The sequence below is a fragment of the Acartia tonsa genome, chromosome 4 (assembly GCF_053477335.1).
Source record: "Acartia tonsa isolate MP-2025a chromosome 4, ASM5347733v1, whole genome shotgun sequence".
Lineage (NCBI taxonomy): Eukaryota > Metazoa > Arthropoda > Copepoda > Calanoida > Acartiidae > Acartia > Acartia tonsa.
In genome coordinates this window covers 18,454,271-18,471,002 of record NC_137263.1, presented here as the reverse complement: position 1 = coordinate 18,471,002, position 16,732 = coordinate 18,454,271, and the positions used below count along the sequence as shown (strand labels likewise).

General features: G+C 33.3%; 3 protein-coding genes and 1 long non-coding RNA gene across 7 annotated transcripts; 2 read left to right on the top strand and 2 right to left on the bottom strand.

The window, feature by feature from the left end:
• The first annotated feature begins 579 nt into the window (after positions 1–579).
• Positions 580–3,234, top strand: LOC145318023 (methyl-CpG-binding domain protein 3-like). Its single transcript, XM_080159335.1, has 3 exons — positions 580–1,484; positions 1,815–1,894; positions 2,455–3,234. Exons 1-3 carry the CDS (start codon positions 890–892, stop codon positions 2,626–2,628), a joined length of 849 nt encoding a protein of 282 aa, XP_080015461.1. The 5' UTR covers positions 580–889; the 3' UTR covers positions 2,629–3,234.
• Positions 3,235–3,576: 342 nt separating this feature from the next.
• Positions 3,577–11,847, bottom strand: LOC145318021 (TGF-beta-activated kinase 1 and MAP3K7-binding protein 1-like). 4 transcript variants are annotated; one of them, XM_080159330.1, is made up of 12 exons: positions 11,728–11,847; positions 11,461–11,528; positions 10,883–10,963; positions 10,382–10,524; positions 9,984–10,052; positions 7,699–7,861; positions 7,101–7,235; positions 6,246–6,358; positions 5,730–5,847; positions 5,323–5,517; positions 4,633–4,853; positions 3,577–4,036 (listed from the first exon to the last, which is right to left on the bottom strand). In XM_080159330.1, the coding sequence occupies exons 2-11, from the start codon at positions 11,526–11,528 to the stop codon at positions 4,676–4,678; spliced, it is 1,263 nt and encodes a 420-aa protein (XP_080015456.1). In that variant the 5' UTR covers positions 11,728–11,847; the 3' UTR covers positions 3,577–4,036; positions 4,633–4,675. The 4 variants fall into 4 exon arrangements, with proteins under 4 accessions (XP_080015456.1, XP_080015457.1, XP_080015458.1 ...); XM_080159331.1 differs by having other exon boundaries at positions 3,577–3,834; XM_080159332.1 differs by having other exon boundaries at positions 3,577–3,834; positions 4,644–4,853.
• On the top strand, positions 8,889–9,931 carry LOC145318259 (uncharacterized). The gene is made up of 3 exons (XR_013879273.1): positions 8,889–9,206; positions 9,393–9,520; positions 9,742–9,931. It is a non-coding gene; the product is annotated as an uncharacterized LOC145318259 (long non-coding RNA).
• Positions 11,786–15,701, bottom strand: ND-B16.6 (NADH dehydrogenase (ubiquinone) B16.6 subunit). Its single transcript, XM_080159334.1, has 5 exons — positions 15,139–15,701; positions 14,485–14,580; positions 13,241–13,326; positions 12,767–12,848; positions 11,786–12,085 (listed from the first exon to the last, which is right to left on the bottom strand). Exons 1-5 carry the CDS (start codon positions 15,274–15,276, stop codon positions 11,975–11,977), a joined length of 513 nt encoding a protein of 170 aa, XP_080015460.1. The 5' UTR covers positions 15,277–15,701; the 3' UTR covers positions 11,786–11,974.
• Between the last annotated feature and the right edge of the window lie 1,031 nt (positions 15,702–16,732).

The following is a 16,732-nucleotide window of genomic DNA, read 5'->3' as shown; positions in this document are numbered from 1 at the left end:
TCATGAATAAAATAAAATAGATGTAAATACATATTTACTGAAAATAATTTAATAATTCATTACAGAATGATAAAGTTTTCAAGTCTCAAGTAATTATAATCATGGCTCCCAAATTTGAAACTTTGTCTTTAATTTTTTTATCCTAATTGCCCGATAATATCAACAATTAAGTAAATTTTCAAAAGTTTAAAAGCGAAAAATTTATTTTATGATTTTATTTTTTAAAAAACCTATTTTAGAGAATACCAAAAATAAAGTTTAAAGTTAAATTTGAAAATGAAAATTAAAGTGATATTTCAAATTTGGCAACTGTAATGTGTACACAAGGAGTCTGCGCAAAATTTCAAAACAAATAGAGTTTAGCGTCTTCAAGATTACTTTATATTATGATTATTATTATAAAATTCTACTAATTTCAACTTTTTATTTACTAATTAAGATGAAATATTAATTTGTTTAGATTAATGATAGAAAATTAGTCATAAAAATTGAATATTTATATTAAAATAAAGATTTTTAAAAATTTTGGTAGAGCTGACGCAAGACTCTAATATAGGCCCGGGTAGATATTTGTTTACAGAAGAAAGAAAAGAAAATATAATAATACAAAACAATGTAAAAGTTTAATATAAAGTTATATTGGATTTAAAATATGTTTGTTAATATTTTTTACTTGTGTTTTTAAAACAATGATATTTTCTTATCATAACATTTTGATATTAAAAGTTTTAAGACGATTTATTTATACTAAGATTTTAAAATATTTGATCGCCCACAAAAAATAAATAAATTAAATCTTTAATTTTAAAGACAAATTATAAACTATTTTCTTAATTTACTTGTTTTAATGATATTCAATATGTATTAAATATATTAATATAGCAATTTAATGAAAATTTTAGGTAATATAATGAGCTTATTTCTTTCAGAAATTTATAAAATGATGGACATAGTTGTAGAACGTCGAAACCGACGAGAACCCTGCAATGCGCTGCCTGCCGGCTGGATGAGACTGGCCACCCGTAGAGAAAGGGGCGCGTCTATTGGCAAATTAGATGTTTGCTATTACAACCCTGCGGGCAGAAAAATCCGGAGCAAAGCAGAGCTGACCAAAGAGTTGGGAGAAACTTGGGATCTAACTAATTTTGATTTTATGAGTGGAAAAATTGTCACCTCTCTAATCAAAGGAAGCAGGCGTAAAGATTCAAAATCTTCCAATAAAAATGCCAAAGCCGCCCCCGTAATATCTGACCTTAACAGTTTAGTTCCCCCTATCCGACAGACTGCCTCGATTTTCAAGCAGCCCGTAACAGTGATGAAAACGCACAAGGGCGATGTTAGGAAAAATCTGAAAACGGACAAAGAGAAGCCGCGACAACTATTCTGGGAGAAAAGACTGAACAATATTAGCCCCTACCATGAGGGGGAGGAGTCAGACTTCACTATGAGTTTACCTGAAATTGTCAAAGATTTAAACTGTACAGGTAATTTTAAAACTGATGTCGTAAAGTCATTTGAATTTATGGCTTGATTTTCTGTAGATGTATTGTATTAACGATTTTAAGAAAATTCACGCAGTATTACATCTCGTTGGCCCACTCAAATACTAAAGTTCAAAACATGCTTATAACATTTCCTAGAGAATTTTGGATACTTTACAAATATTCCATCTAAAACTGTATTGAGCTAACTATGGGTATGATTATCTAAGTTTAATAATTTAAAATGTCTTGTTTGAAAGGCAATTTTCTTAAATACAGTTGTTTCAAAGTAACATATGTATATTCAAATTATTATTATTACCTATATTATAGGTGGATCAGAGAGCAATGCGGCAGTTCTAGCCTCTCTGAGCACAGCTTTGCACCTAGACAAGAAACCAGTTGTAGGACAGGTGAGATTTACTTCTCAAGTTCTCTTTAAGTTGCGATTTTACTCTGTTTGTTTTTGTTTGATTTTACTGCTGTTGTACTAATAAGATTTTACTCGTGTTATAACCCCAGAGATCTAGAGGATAAGACAATGGCCGATCAGTTTATTTACTTCCCCAGTGAATATGCACAAAATTACCACTTCTGTAGATTATAATTAATGGTTGAAATGTTTGAACACTCAATCTAATGAATCAACCAATCAAAATTCACTAAAGTACCCAAAGTTGTTAAGCCAGCGAATAAGACAACGTTATTATAAAACTGGAGACTAATGTTATAAACAACTCATTGTCCTCTATCTTGCTCTGTATAGTCAGAGTTTGTTTTGATTTTTAATACCTAGATATCATTTCCTATGTATTTTCTTTTTCTTCACACTATTTTGTATTTATCAATACTGTTGTCATTTGTTGTAAAGCTTATTATATACAATATACATGATGATATTGATTATTATATTGATTTGATTTAACTATGCTTAGACTTTTTTTTAGTAACGTGTTTTTTTTGTTTGTTTCAGAAGTCAAGTGATAGGTTGAAGGAGAACCCTGTAGCATATTTGAATCCTGACCAGCCCATAGTTGGTGAACTGGAGGTTACTGATGATCTTATCCGCCAGCAGGAGAAACGAGTGCTCCAGGCCAGGAACAAGCTGGCTGCGGCTATGAAAACTCTGATTCATGCCAGTGGATAGGACTTAATAATGTTGCTTCAGTTAGTTTATCAATTTTACCAAATATTTTACAAGCACAAAAGTAGAATTGGCCTTTTTTTTGAATGAGATAAAGTTGGGCAATAGCTATGGATCCTATTAAAACGGACTGATCAAAATAGGTATATAAAAACAAATTTGCAGGGGTATACTATCTGCACGGGATTCCCTGCTAAAGGGGGGGGGGGGGGGGGTGAGAAATTATATAATGAATATATGCTTTAGATTGGATTGTTAATCCCTTTATTCTCATTCATGAAAAATCTACTTCAATGTTATTATTCATTTAATATTGTAATAGCCAAACTTTCTATAAGAATGTTTGTTTTAACTAAAATTTGAATGTTGTTTCGTCAAATCTTTTATGAACATGAAAATTGAAGTCTTTTTGACCAAAATACCTCACTTTTATGCATTTTATATTAACAATTTCATGTTTTATTCATTTACTATTTTACGAAAAAAGACTTATCAAAAAAATGCAAGACAAATTTATTGTAAAGAAGTACCTTGTCTTTTCATACGAGTTTGATGTGTTTTGTAATAATATATTGTATTTTACATTATAAAATAAACGTTAAATTAATATTTGTTGCTTATAGTAGACCAGGCCTAGCTATTTTAACCAATTCTACAAAAAAATCACAAAATCTTTTGAAGTATGGTGGGGGTATATCTTGTTTTTTTTTTAATGAAATTGAAGAGGGGTGTATATGCAAGGGAGGTAAAGGGAAAAGGGTTTGTGGGGAAATTTTCCTTTAGAATTGTTTGTCAGAATCACATTCCCTTTTCCCTGAAAGTAGACATTAAGTACAAATGGGTAATTTATATGAAATTGGTATCATACGGTAGAAGAGTTAATCACTCTTTAACAAAAAACCTTGTGTAGAATCTCGAAAACATAACTAAGAAGTGAATACATAAAAAGTATTAGTTATAAAATATTTATTTAAATAATAATATTTATTACAATCAAATATTAATATTATTACATATTTCTGAATGAATTTTAATGTAGAAATCAAAATACTATGACAATATGTAAGGCTATTGTAGAGAGATGGCGATTAAATAAAGTTAGAAAATACAAGGGAGTGAACAGAAATACTGAAATATTGAAAATCATAAAAAATTAAATAATCTTCAGTAGAACTTTAAAGTATCATTTCTGCCGTATAACGTAGAACCCTGAAATCATCTCACTATTACTCACTCATTTTCCTTTTACCTAGTTTTAAAACCAACTTCTCTCCCTTAAGTAGCAACCTTGAACTTTCTATTAAATAAATCTTGCTATTGATTGCAGATCTCTACGCCCAAATCCCCATGAAAAATATTGACTAGATGTACATAATGCATAATTAAACAAATCGTTAGATAAAATAACTTACTAAAACATGAGGGGGGGGGGGGGGGGGTAATGCAACCACCTCGTAATCAATGATTAAATGGCACTTAGAATTCGAATTTCGATCTGAAATTTTGCATGAGTAATCCTTGGTAAGTCTATTTACCCTAAACGGAACAAGAAGTTGGAAAAGTAACGGCTGGCAGCTCAGCCGTTTTTTGTCTATTTTTAGGGCAAATTTAACATTGATTATGTAGGAATCAACTCTTTATAACATATTTTTAATTTAATGTAAAATGATAGCAATAACCATTTTTAAAAACTTCTAGTACCAACAGCTACCGGCTAGAACCGTTTGATAAGGTTTTTGAGCGACAATAAGAATTATTTGGAGATAGGTTTCGTGACTAATTTGCTCTTAAAATAGCCAAAATATGACAAAACGGCTGAACAGCCAGCAGTTAGCCGTTACTTTTCCAACTTTTTGTTCGATTTAGGGAAAATAGGCCTACCAAGTCCAAGGATTATTCATGCAAAATTTCAGATCAAAATTCGAATTTTAAGTGCCATTTAATCATTGATTACGAGATGGTTGCATTACCCCCCCCCCCCCCCCCTTTAAGAAAAGAATTAATAACATAAATGTAACTTGAGACAAAATATAAACAAATATGAAATATATCAAGATTTTTCCAGACTAGTTATAGAATTTTCTGACACTTTTCGTTGACCCCACAGCCTCCAGAACGGGGCAAAGTCGACATATGGGGTTATTCTTCCATTTTCATCGACAGGCAGCTCCTTCCCTGTGTTGTCAACTTCACTACTGTCAGTTGTTGTACTTGACTGCATTGTTGGCCTGAATAAAATATTTTTCGTGTCACAAAAATAATAGGATAGTTAATAAAACAAGGGTTCCGGATCATCTTACTAAAAAGGAACTGTCTGACTGTTGTCGTCGAAAATAATAACGTCTAACGATTTTCAAGATGGATGGCTTATTTATAAGGAAGAATTCTTTCAATATTGAGCATCCAGTATATAACTCAACCTGTCGGTCATGTTAAGTTCATGGAGACATCTGGATACCTTAAACAGGGAACATGCAATATTACTGGACTACTATTATATTAGAGATAAAAAGCTGATTTTTGAAGATTTTTTTTCGCAATTAGAAACTACTCGATAAATTACTTTGATAACCATTAATCTATCTATTCCGCTACTTTAGGTGTCCTCATCCTTTTTTTTACTTGAAGCTAATTAACATCTATGAATGGCTGTGAAAATGAACATTTGAGAAGTTATGATACTAATAACTATGTTACCTTGCACTGCTTCCAGTGAGAGTACTGGCTGCCAACCTAGAATCTTTCCGTCTGAAGCCTCGGAGATCTCTGACAAGTAGTGTCATATCCTCCAGGTTAACTGCCTGGCCTCCAGTAACCTCCAGCCGGTCATGATGGAGCCTGACTACCTGGTCCACAACTGCCTGAGCAACGCCGGACAGACTTGCTTCCTTACTAAAAATCACAAAAACAAGTTATTATATTTATCATTTAAAATGCTTAATTTTAAAATCTGCGTATTACGTAAAGGAAATAAGAAAAGACTGCAAATTAATTACCTACCCTTATTTCAGCTTAAGATTAAGTAAAAGAATGGAAAATGAAACAGCTTAACTCTCTTTAAAAGATTAAATACCTACTGTTCATTATACATTTTTTTTACTTACCACATGTAATGCTTTGTATGTTGTACTAATTCTGCCTCTGCATTAATAACAGAAGTTGCTTCTCTGAAGGCCTTTACCAGGGATTTTGTATACAGTAGAAGTATACACACATCATTATCTAAAAAGAAAATAGTATTTGTAAGATACGTCAATTTGAGAAAAACAATTTTTGATAAAACTACGAGCTAAAAAATTGACAAACATACATTAAATTACAGCATAGACTAATTGAAAAGTGTGGCACTCATATTGTCAAACTTTATGAAGATCATTCTTTCTCTTAGGAGGTTGGTGGTACGTACACTCCCCCAAAATAGTTAGAAACCATCCTTAGACCTATAAGAAGCTACATTGTAAAGGAGAACCATATCGGTTCAGCGGTTAGCGAGATCAATCGGTAAAGATAGACAGACACACACACAGAACCTTGTTACTTTATTATTAGAAATAGTAGAAACAAAGTACCCTTTTTTCATTAGCCATTGACCAAAAGAAATCATAATCAACTTTATTTACCTAGCGTTATAGGTCCAAATATTTCTGGTTCCGGTATAACTGGTTCCTGGATAGCAGAGCTAACTAGACTGTTCTCCTTATAACCACTTTTAACAAAGTAGTTTCCAAAGCACCTAAGATTAAAACATATTTTTAGTCATCATCAACACATCAAAGAATGATTCCTTATTTGTTTTACTTAATTAACTAACCCGTGTGGGAGGTTCAACAATTTTGGAGTACTTTCCGTTACAAATATACAAAATCTTGCATTGAACTACTTAATTGATATATCTATAATACAAAGTAGAACGATGTCTGTCTGTCTGTCCGTCTGAAGCTTAAGATCTCAGCAACCACTGAACCGATTGGGCTCTACTCTTCAGGGAATATTATATACTGGTCCTGTGATGGTTTTAAGCTATTTTCTTGGGGGGTGGGACACCCCCAACCCCCCAAAAAAATGAAAAATAACCCCCCTCAAAAAAAAAAAAATATTTTTTTTTACTTTTTCTTTTTCAATCTAAAATACTAAAAATTAGGTTGATCAAACCTCTTGGGGCAAAGCCCCTAGAGGCTAGGGGCGAAGCCGCTAGTTATTAAATAAAATGATAAGGTTGTTTGTATGTAGCTTAAGATTACGATAACCACTGAACCGATTGAGTTCTCCATTATAGGATAGCTTTATATAGGTCCCGGGTTGGTTTTAAGCTATTCTAATTTTATGTTAAACTTAGAAGTGGTTTAGGCTTTTTTGTTTTTCCTTGCCGCTTCAAATAAAGCGCATTTTGATGCAAGGGGCCGAGCAACTGCTAGTAAATAATAAAATAATAAAGTTTTTTCATACTATTTTAGTATTTGCATGATATGTCTCACCTAGTTAGTCTTGCATCCCCCAACTGAGGGTAAAGTTGTCCCAGCTCTACATCAACACCAAGATGGCACAGGCGGAGGATTTCATCCTCATTGTCTGTTGTGTGGTTACAACACAAGGGTATTACTTCGTGATCCCTAAAAATAGGTGAATATTTGTTCTTGTATAAAAGAAATTACCAAATCTTAATAAATGAAAAGTTATAAAGAATAAACAATCTGGGAGGGATAGAACATTGGACTGTTTATTACACTAGTCCCCAAAGACTTTATGATAACGTTTTCTTATTCGTTGGGCTTTACAACCTTGGGGATTTTAATTGAACTTTGAATGTTTGGTTAGTTTAGTTGAGTGTCCAAACGTTTCAATCATTTACAGAAGGGGTAATTTTGTGTATAAGCATTGGGGATGTACATCAATTTTTCGGCCATTGTCTTATCCTTTTAGATCCCACATAAACAACATTTCTTTCTCAACAAAAGCTATGAAATGTGTTTACTTTGGAAAAGAAAGTAAAGCCACGAACTAAATTATAATGATGTATAATTGCAATATAGCCGCGCTAATAAAAAAAAACTATCCCAGTCTACCGGGACATACCTGCAGAGAAGAGCTGCACAATCCCCTATGCTAGCAATAAAGAGCCTGTTGTTGAGTATGACCGCTACTATCCCCCCAGCACTCTGAACTATCCGCTCCTCTGCCTCCACACTCTTAGGCTTGCCTTCACTTTGCAGGACACTTCTCTTGGCCAGAATGTCATCTTAACAATGGATATACAATATACGTGGATATTATGACAGGGTAAAAATTGTCGTCAATTTAGGTTGCCAAAATCGAACTAATATATTGGTCAATTCGTTCATACAGTAGAAAGGCAGGGATGAGAAAATGCGGGCGGATTTCGATAGTAAAGGTTCGACAAATAAGAAAAACAAGCTATGATCCTAAAATCTATTTTTAAAAGCGAAGCTTTTCTATAATTAGGGTCGGTCCGTTTGATCTGATTTTTGGTATATTTATTCCTGGGACAACAAAGAACAATATGATAAGCGAAGCAACTCTATAATCAAGTCCAAAAATGTAAGTATGTCCATAAACATTATCCTGCTTCAAGCAGTTTTTGCAATTTTGCTTCGACTCTTATACTTTTAAATTCTGATTATTCAGTTCAGATACTATACAAGTGTTAATGTCCGTTTGTCCTACCGTTTCAGTGCTTCGCTTTTATGGATGTTGTCATCCTTGTTTTTAAAGCGAAGATTTTCTATAATTAGGGCCAGCCCGTCTGCCGTACGTCCGAGATAGATAGCTTTTTCCGTTAATTTAGGCATGTTAGAATTGTCCTATCGATTTCAAACTTTGCATGGTCATTCCTGTAGTAGTTTGGTACGAATTAGAAAGCGTAGCAACTCTATAATCATTACTAAAATGTCCATACGTCCATTTTAAACATGTTGATTTGTTTACTTTTTTAACAACAAATTTTTATGTGATCTAATTATCCGTTTGATCTGATTTATGGTATATAGATTCCTGGGACAACAAAGTACAATATTATAAGCGAAGCAACTCTATAACCAATCCCTAAAATGTAAGTATGTCAATAAACATTATACTGTATCAAGCATTTTTTCAACAAACTTACTTACAATTTTGCTTCGACTCTTATACATTTATATTCTGATTATTCAGTTCTTACACTAAACAAGTGTTAATGTCATTTTGTCCTACCGTTTCAGTGCTTCGCTTTTATAGATGTTGTCATCCTGTAATGAATGTTATTATTTAAGGACTTCTGTGATTTCCCCCAAACAAGCAAGTGGATCATGTGCAAAGGAAAATAAGAAGCCTAGAGAAGAAAGAATCTATAGTTTTATCTCTATTGTATTATGTACGTCCTTAGATGGTTTTAAAAGGTTGGAGTTGTACCAACCAAGCCTTCTTTGTATGTATAGTTTTATCATGTTTTTAATGATAGGGCCTATCAATGTAATTTGATTAGGTTTCTAAGGTTTTATTTTATCTTTATATCTAATTCTATTTTCATACCAATTTCACTGTAAAAAATGTATGTACATCCTATGCTAATCTGTGATGTATTAAAGGTAAATATTTATGTATATTAATAGTATTGACGAGTCAAAGCAACCAAAGATAAAGTGATACGCTCCTAATACGCTCATAACTACGATTATTCTATTCATTATCTAAGAAAGACACGCTCCTAATGATATAGAAATACGTTTGAAGCATGAAAGTTTCATGGCTTTAGCTTATACTGTATTCTCTAGGCCTATGGGGAATGCTGTGCACGCTGGATTCACTGACACAAGCAAAACCAAACCGAGAAGAATGCCATGAATTACTCAAAGATTAAGCTGCTTGGGATTGGCCCGTGCTTTACCAACTCTTGCACAATGTAAGATTTTAATATTTATTTCATTATATTTTTCCATTTTTACAATGCCTTTGTTTTATGATAACTAATCTTGTAATAATTGGACACTGTAAAAATTAATGTCCACAACTTTTAATGTGAATTGGTCTGATAATTTTGTCCTTATAAAGCTTTTTAAGAAATATTAATAGGTTCAAACAAAAGTAAAGTAAAAGACAATTAATTCTTTCTTTCTTTTTCAGGTTTTTAAACCGTTCAAAGTATAACCAAAGCTTTATAAAAGTATTATACATGAGCTATATGTGAACAGTCTGAAACTGTGTTAAATTTTTCAGAGTGTAAAGTGACTAAATACGGGTTAGTTTGGCCAAAACCCAAAAATGATTTTTTTACAGTGAATTGAATCCTAAAGGTGAGAAATAAAATATTTCCCGTACACATCCTTGTTACTATTACGAATATAAACAAAAAATAAAATTCTTACCAATGGATTTAAAATAAGCTTTATCAACATTGATGAACGCTTGTCTCAAAACTTCCTTTACTTCCTCGTCTAAAACGAAATACACAAATTATTTTCATACAAATAAAAGTTTTAAAAATAGATAATTAAAGATTTCATGTTATTATAATAGATATAATAGAATATACGTGAAGATTATGACAGGGTAAAAATTGACGTCAATTTAGGTTGTCAACACTCAACATGGACAGTATGGGGATGGGGTAAAGAGGGTGGATAGGGAAGATCGTTATTTTAGCTAGCTAAAGGATTTACTTGATTAGAGTACATGATCATCTGGTGCAAGATCAAAGTAATATTAAATCCATTGTTATTATTTAAAATTGTGTCTAAACCCCTAAACTAAATTTCCATGTGACCTGATTTATCAGCTGTCAATTGGCCAAGTATGAGTTCTCCAGGAATACACTTGCTGACAAAATCCGCGACCCTGTGACCAGAAAATCCCTGGAAAACTCCATAAATACCAAGCTGGTAATCCTCCTGCTGTATACGAAAGGATCTGAATTAGAAAAAAATATCTTAGTGATAAGTTTTGAGTCAAACATTAGATTTTCTATTGTTCAAAATTTTATACCCAATGAAATACTTCTCTGTGATAAGGAGGTGGGGGAAGGGTTGTAATTTCAGTTGGAAAGCATTGCCCCTCCCTAATTAGTGTAAAAAATAAAAAGTAGCAACCCATATCTTATTAATCACATGATAAAGAGATGCAATGCATTATTATTTGAATCAATATATTGTTTGTATCTTTAGATAAAGGTTCAAATATTAGTGAACAATGAAGTAGGTAACGAAATCTAATTCGTTTGATATCATTTTATATAATTTTATTTTTATCTATTTATTCAGGTTCAAACCTGTTTTGAAATGAATGTCTTTGCGCTCTGGTGCCATCTCTTCTGTACAATACATTTGTTGCCGTTCCAATCCCACTCAATCTTAAAAGAAAAGATCTAAGCTATTTAAAGTAGTTTGTTTTTGTGCCAATTCAAAATTAATAAGTACCTATCATACATTTGGTGCTTTACCACAAAGTGCTGAGCGAGCACAGAACCCTACCTACCTCTATCTTTAATAAATTGAAACTAAGTGGTTGGTTATTTTTTCTTCTTTAAGCCTAATCTCTGCGTGAGGGTTTAACCTAACCTAGCCTAAGATATCAAACACCTCATTTTCATAAAATAAGCAAAAACTTTACATAGCTTTCTTTGACCTCACGACCCATCTTCAGTGCTTCCTCCTGTATATCACAATCAGTGGTTAAAACGTTTAAACACTCAACTTAATAAACCAACCAATCAATCTTTAATTAAAGTCGCCAAGACTGTTAAACAAACGAAAAAGAAAACGTTAAAACTAATGTTATTACCACCCCAATGTCTCCTCCCTCCCTGGATCCGTGGCTTTCACATAATAAATCTATTCCGTCTCTTACCTACAAGTTGGAATATCATCTATCCAGCTTGTAAACTCATCCTGCAAACTTTCTCCCTTAACCTGCATCCATGCATGGATATAATATACGTGGATATTGTGACAGATTCTCGCTTACCTTAACAAAATATTTCTCCCAGTTGACTAGTATAACATTACCCCCCTCCCCTTCCCTTCACGATTTGACTACGTCCCCTCTTCTGAGGCCTATATTAGCAGCCTTAATTCCCTGTCAGAATATCCACGTATTCTATATCCATTCCTGCATGCTAAATCTGCACAGGAATCCTCACACATTACTCCTCTATACAAGGCATTGTATTTGATCTGAAATTTTTTTTATCCCTTGTAACATAAACAGTTACATACCACAAATCAAAATGTAGCAAACAATTCCCTGGACTAATTTTTTTTATATTTGACTATTTGCGAGTTAAACACTAAAAAAAACAACTTTAAAATACATTTATTACTTCTACTTATAATTGTTGACTATATAATAATAAAATGAAAGTTTATTCACTTCTGAGATGCTGGGCGTGATTCTTATAAATGGTAATTTGTCTGGGACTGCAGTGGCCGTAGAAATCGTTGATGTCAGGATCAATCCATTTGTCTCCAAGGGTCTAAACAAATTGTGAGGTTATATATATGTAGTAGCGGCATCTTGGGGCTTTTGATTTTAAGGGATAGGGAAGAACTAAAAAATAGCCTAAAACTATCCCGAGATCTACGAGAAGCTTCCAGAAAAAAAGAAATTTCAATCGTTTTAGTAGTCAACGAAATATTTGACTAGAGACAAAAGAAACTTACTGCTTTATGTTTTACTAGCGGCTTCGCCCCTAGCCTTTAGGGGCTTTGCCCCAAGAGGTTTGACTAACCTATTTTTGTATTATTTAAATTTAAAAAGAAAATAAAAAAATTTGGAGGGAGTAATTTTTTTTGGGGGGTGGGTATTTTTCATTTTTTGGGGGGGTTTGGGGTGTCCCACTCCTCAAGAAAATAGCTTAAAACCATCACAGGACCAGTAGGTATATCCCCTGAAGAGTAGAGCCCAATCGGTTCTGTGTGGTTACTGAGATCTCAAGCTTCAGACAGACGGACAAACATTCAGACATCGTAGTACTTTGTATTATAGATGTTGGTATTTTTTTTCTTCTTAATAATCCATAAAGTAAAAGATATTGTATTTTGTATCCAAAATGCTTATATTGAAATTTGTCCTTACAGACAAGTGAACTAAATTTCAACCCCCTGAACAGACACAGTGAACTAGGGAGTAACATAACAACCAAAAAATAAGTTACCTTGTAAACCTTGTGTCCATACCAGGTTCCAACCTCCCAACCTTCAACATCTTTCATCAGCTCGGTCTCGGCGTCACGGTTCCTGTGGTAAAAAATAAATTATTGAAGTTTATCAGGGGTGTATACTGTATATTCTTCATGGGTTCCCAAGCTGGAGGTGGGGGGAGGGGATTGAAAATATGTGGGGGTGACAAAGAAAAGAAAAAATTAAGTTTACTGAAAACATTAGCTCAGCTATTTGTATAATGTACGTAATGAAAGAGAGAATAAAACTTGAAATAACTTAATGCATTTTTTGCAGCTTTGAAAAAAAATAATATTATGCAGAATATACACCCCTGAAATGTATTAAAGAGTGGTTCTATAAACAGCATCAAATATTACAATTCCTTTTATTTATTCTGAAATAAAAAGGTAAAGAGCTCTTTAAAAAAATTTATCTTCATTCTCTTCCTCTATCTAACTGTTACCCACCTTCTGCATTGTTTAAGGAACTCTCTATCTCTCTCTGCCAACATGAGGGGCTCCAACGCCAGCTCAGAGCTCCTCCACTCAATTCTCTAAACATTACAACAAGGTCTTTTCATTATATAAAGGAAGCATATAACAATATAATAATAGTTATTTCTGGCTTATTATAAACAGCTTTCCGCGGATATAAAATGTACAATTAAGATTAAAACCAGTTTTACATTCGTAGAAAACCATAAGGAAAAAGGATAAGAGGATGAATAGTCACCCCTTTTTCATGGTAAAATACTACTTCCCCATCCCTAAATTTAGAAGCAGACGAAAATCAAAAACCGCCCAGGGCTTTTTGTAAGTCAATCATAAATAATAATGTGAATAAAAAGAAAAGCGATATTTAGCAAACAGCCGTGGGCGGTCAGAATCAGCTGAATGTTCATTATGAAAAAAATTTTCCCTTTTTTTAGAAATAGAAGGATTCATCTTTCATGAACAAATTTTTTTAAATAAAAATAAAATTCTATGTAATTTGTAATTAAAACATTAAAACGAAAATATCTAATCTAATATTCTTGCCCTAAATATGGAAATAGTAAAAAGTAAAAAAATATTTTTTTTAATAATTTTTAATCCTCCCATTTGAAAAGTAGTGGAATAGCAATAAATTTTAGCGCGGCAACAGCGCTGAGTAGGCCTCTAGGCCCACTGCCTATTTTCGTCTTCTAGTTGCTTCGATTCCTCTCTTTTATTTTTTTCTCTATGTAGAAAACTAGATATAATACAATGCTAGACATAATTTTTTCGTATGGATGGGAACCAGTTCTAATCCAACGGATATTAATCGGTTTTGATTGATTACTACAAAAAAGTGTTTTCTTCTCTTTAATGTGAAATTAATATCCTATTATTTTAGGGGTGTTTATTCTGCATAAGATTTATTTTTTCCCCTGCTGCAAAATATTTCATCCCCCCCCCCCCCCCCTAGTTTTTTCCTCCAAGTAAGGGGAAAAATGGAAATATGTTTTCATTACTCTTTATTTCATTAATTTTTTCCCTCCTCCTATAAGTATATTTTTCTTGTTTTTCACCCCAAGAAGGATAAAAAATGTGTTTAGGAATGTTAATTTCTTTATTTTTTCCCCCTTTCTACATAATTTTTATATCCCCCCCTCCCCTTTAGCAGGGTAACCAATGCAGAATATACACCCCTCTATTATTTTCCATAAAAATATCTAAAACAAAAAACTTACATCCTTGGTATAGCGTGCTTTGCCCCTGAGATAGATATAGTGACCAATGGCCATACTTCCAAAAAGAGCACCATAGATGATTGGAGCGTTCAATACCTGAAAAAAAATTATTAGTCTACAAAAGGTGGTGCTTGCTTACATGTGAAGACCGGAACACCGAAACCCCCCCCCCCCCCGCCTAGTTTTGACAAAAATCAAAAATAAGGGGGGGGGGTAGTTTTTTAACCCCCCGCTTAGTTTTGACAAAAATAAAAAATAAGGGGGGGGGGGGGGTAGTTTTTAACCCCCCCCCCTTAATTTTGAAGAAAATCAAATATAAGGGGGGGGGGGGGGTAGTTTTTTCACTGTACAACACGCCAGAAAGTTGAGTGAGGTAAATCCAGTATACCAGAGGGGAAACCTTATTACAGGGATATTCAGGTTTTGGGGCATAATTTCCTTATTTATTGACTGATTTTAGTAATTGATGTATCCCTGAACAGGTAGTCTTAAGGAGAATATTTCAGAAGTGCCATTTGCGCATTGATCACGAGATGGTTGCATTACCCCCCTCTCCCCCCTTTTTTCAGAATGGCTAAGAACTGGTTCAATTCCAGTGGATATTAATCGGTTTCGAAGCGATACTGGAAAACAAATTCCAAATTACAAACTTACACGTCTAGCAGGAATTCTCTTGAAGTTGATTGGGGCATAGCCGCCCTTGGGGGGAAGATCTTGCTTAAATGTGGCCTCGGCCATTTTATTCACACTCTGAAATACAAGTTGAAAAATCAGGTACATAATAAATATCATATATAATCATACTTCATAAACAATGGTTAGTTACTTTGAGAAATGGAAAAACTTGTATAAATGCAATTTATTGTTTCATTAGAAAAAATAATTTAAAATAAATTGATGTGGGCATAGGCTAGCAAAAAGTGTTTTAAAGAGGGGAGGGAGTTTTTTTCAGATTGCGTCGAACTATTAAAGTAAAAATATTATATTTACAAATTTTATAGACGCATAAGCTATTAAATTAATTTTTGAGCATGGCAATGCATATATGTAGACATATAATAAAATGCATAAATTAAACTAGATATTAACTTCATTGCGTTTGAGATATATTCAATTTAATGATTTATAAATAATTTAATTCAAGGTAAAAATTAATAAAATAAGACTATGGGATGGTAAATGCTAAACAACGGGCAAGGAGGGGATATAACATTCAATTTACATTACTTTCTTTCTCTTAATTGCTACAAGCTATTATCAAATGCAGGAAAGGGGGGGGGGGGAATGTGGTGACTCGTCACACGACATACCAGCAATTTTATTTTGGGTGCTACTCCCTTAGTTTTAGAGATAATTGGATGAAATCTTTTGGGCTGGGTCACTAATTACTCCAACTATTGGTATCTTTAAAAAAAAAACGGCGGCGGGATGAAGGTATAATAATATCTTAAATACAGTATGCTATTCCTTTAGTTTTAGAGATAATTGGATGAAATCTTTTTGATTGTGTCACTAATTACCCCAACTATTGGTATCTTTCAAAAAAAACAGCGGCGGGATGAAGGTATAATAATATCTTAAATACAGTATGCTATTCCTTTAGTTTTAGAGATAATTGGATGAAATCTTTTTGATTGTGTCACTAATTACCCCAACTATTGGTATCTTTAAAAAAAAACAGCGGCGGGATGAAGGTATAATAATATCTTAAATACAGTATGCTATTCCTTTAGTTTTAGAGATAATTGGATGACTAAGTTCCCTCGCAGGGGTGCTTGTAAGGGAAAAAATTTTTGAAAAAAATAACATGGGCTCAAATGATTCCAAATTGCCTAATTCGGCGAGAAATGCAATAAAAAAATTTTTTTTGGTGGCGGCGGAAAACGGCGGCGGGCGGCGGGAGCGGGGTAATTAGTAACACAATCAAAAAAATTTCATCCAATTATCTCTAAAACTAAGGGAGTAGCATACTGTATTTAAGATATTACTTTTTTGGTGGCGGCGGAAAACGGCGGCGGCCGGCGGGAGCGGCGGTCCCGCCGCTGTTTTTTTTTTTTGAAAGATACCAAAACTTGGGGTAATTAGTGACACAATAAGATTTCATCCTATTATCTCTAAAACTAAGGGAGTAGCATACTGTATTTAAGATATACCTTCATAAACGAGAATTTGAAAAAAATGACTAAGTCCCCCCGCAGGGTTGCTTGTAAGGGGAAAAATTTTTGAAAAAAATAACATGGTCTCAAAT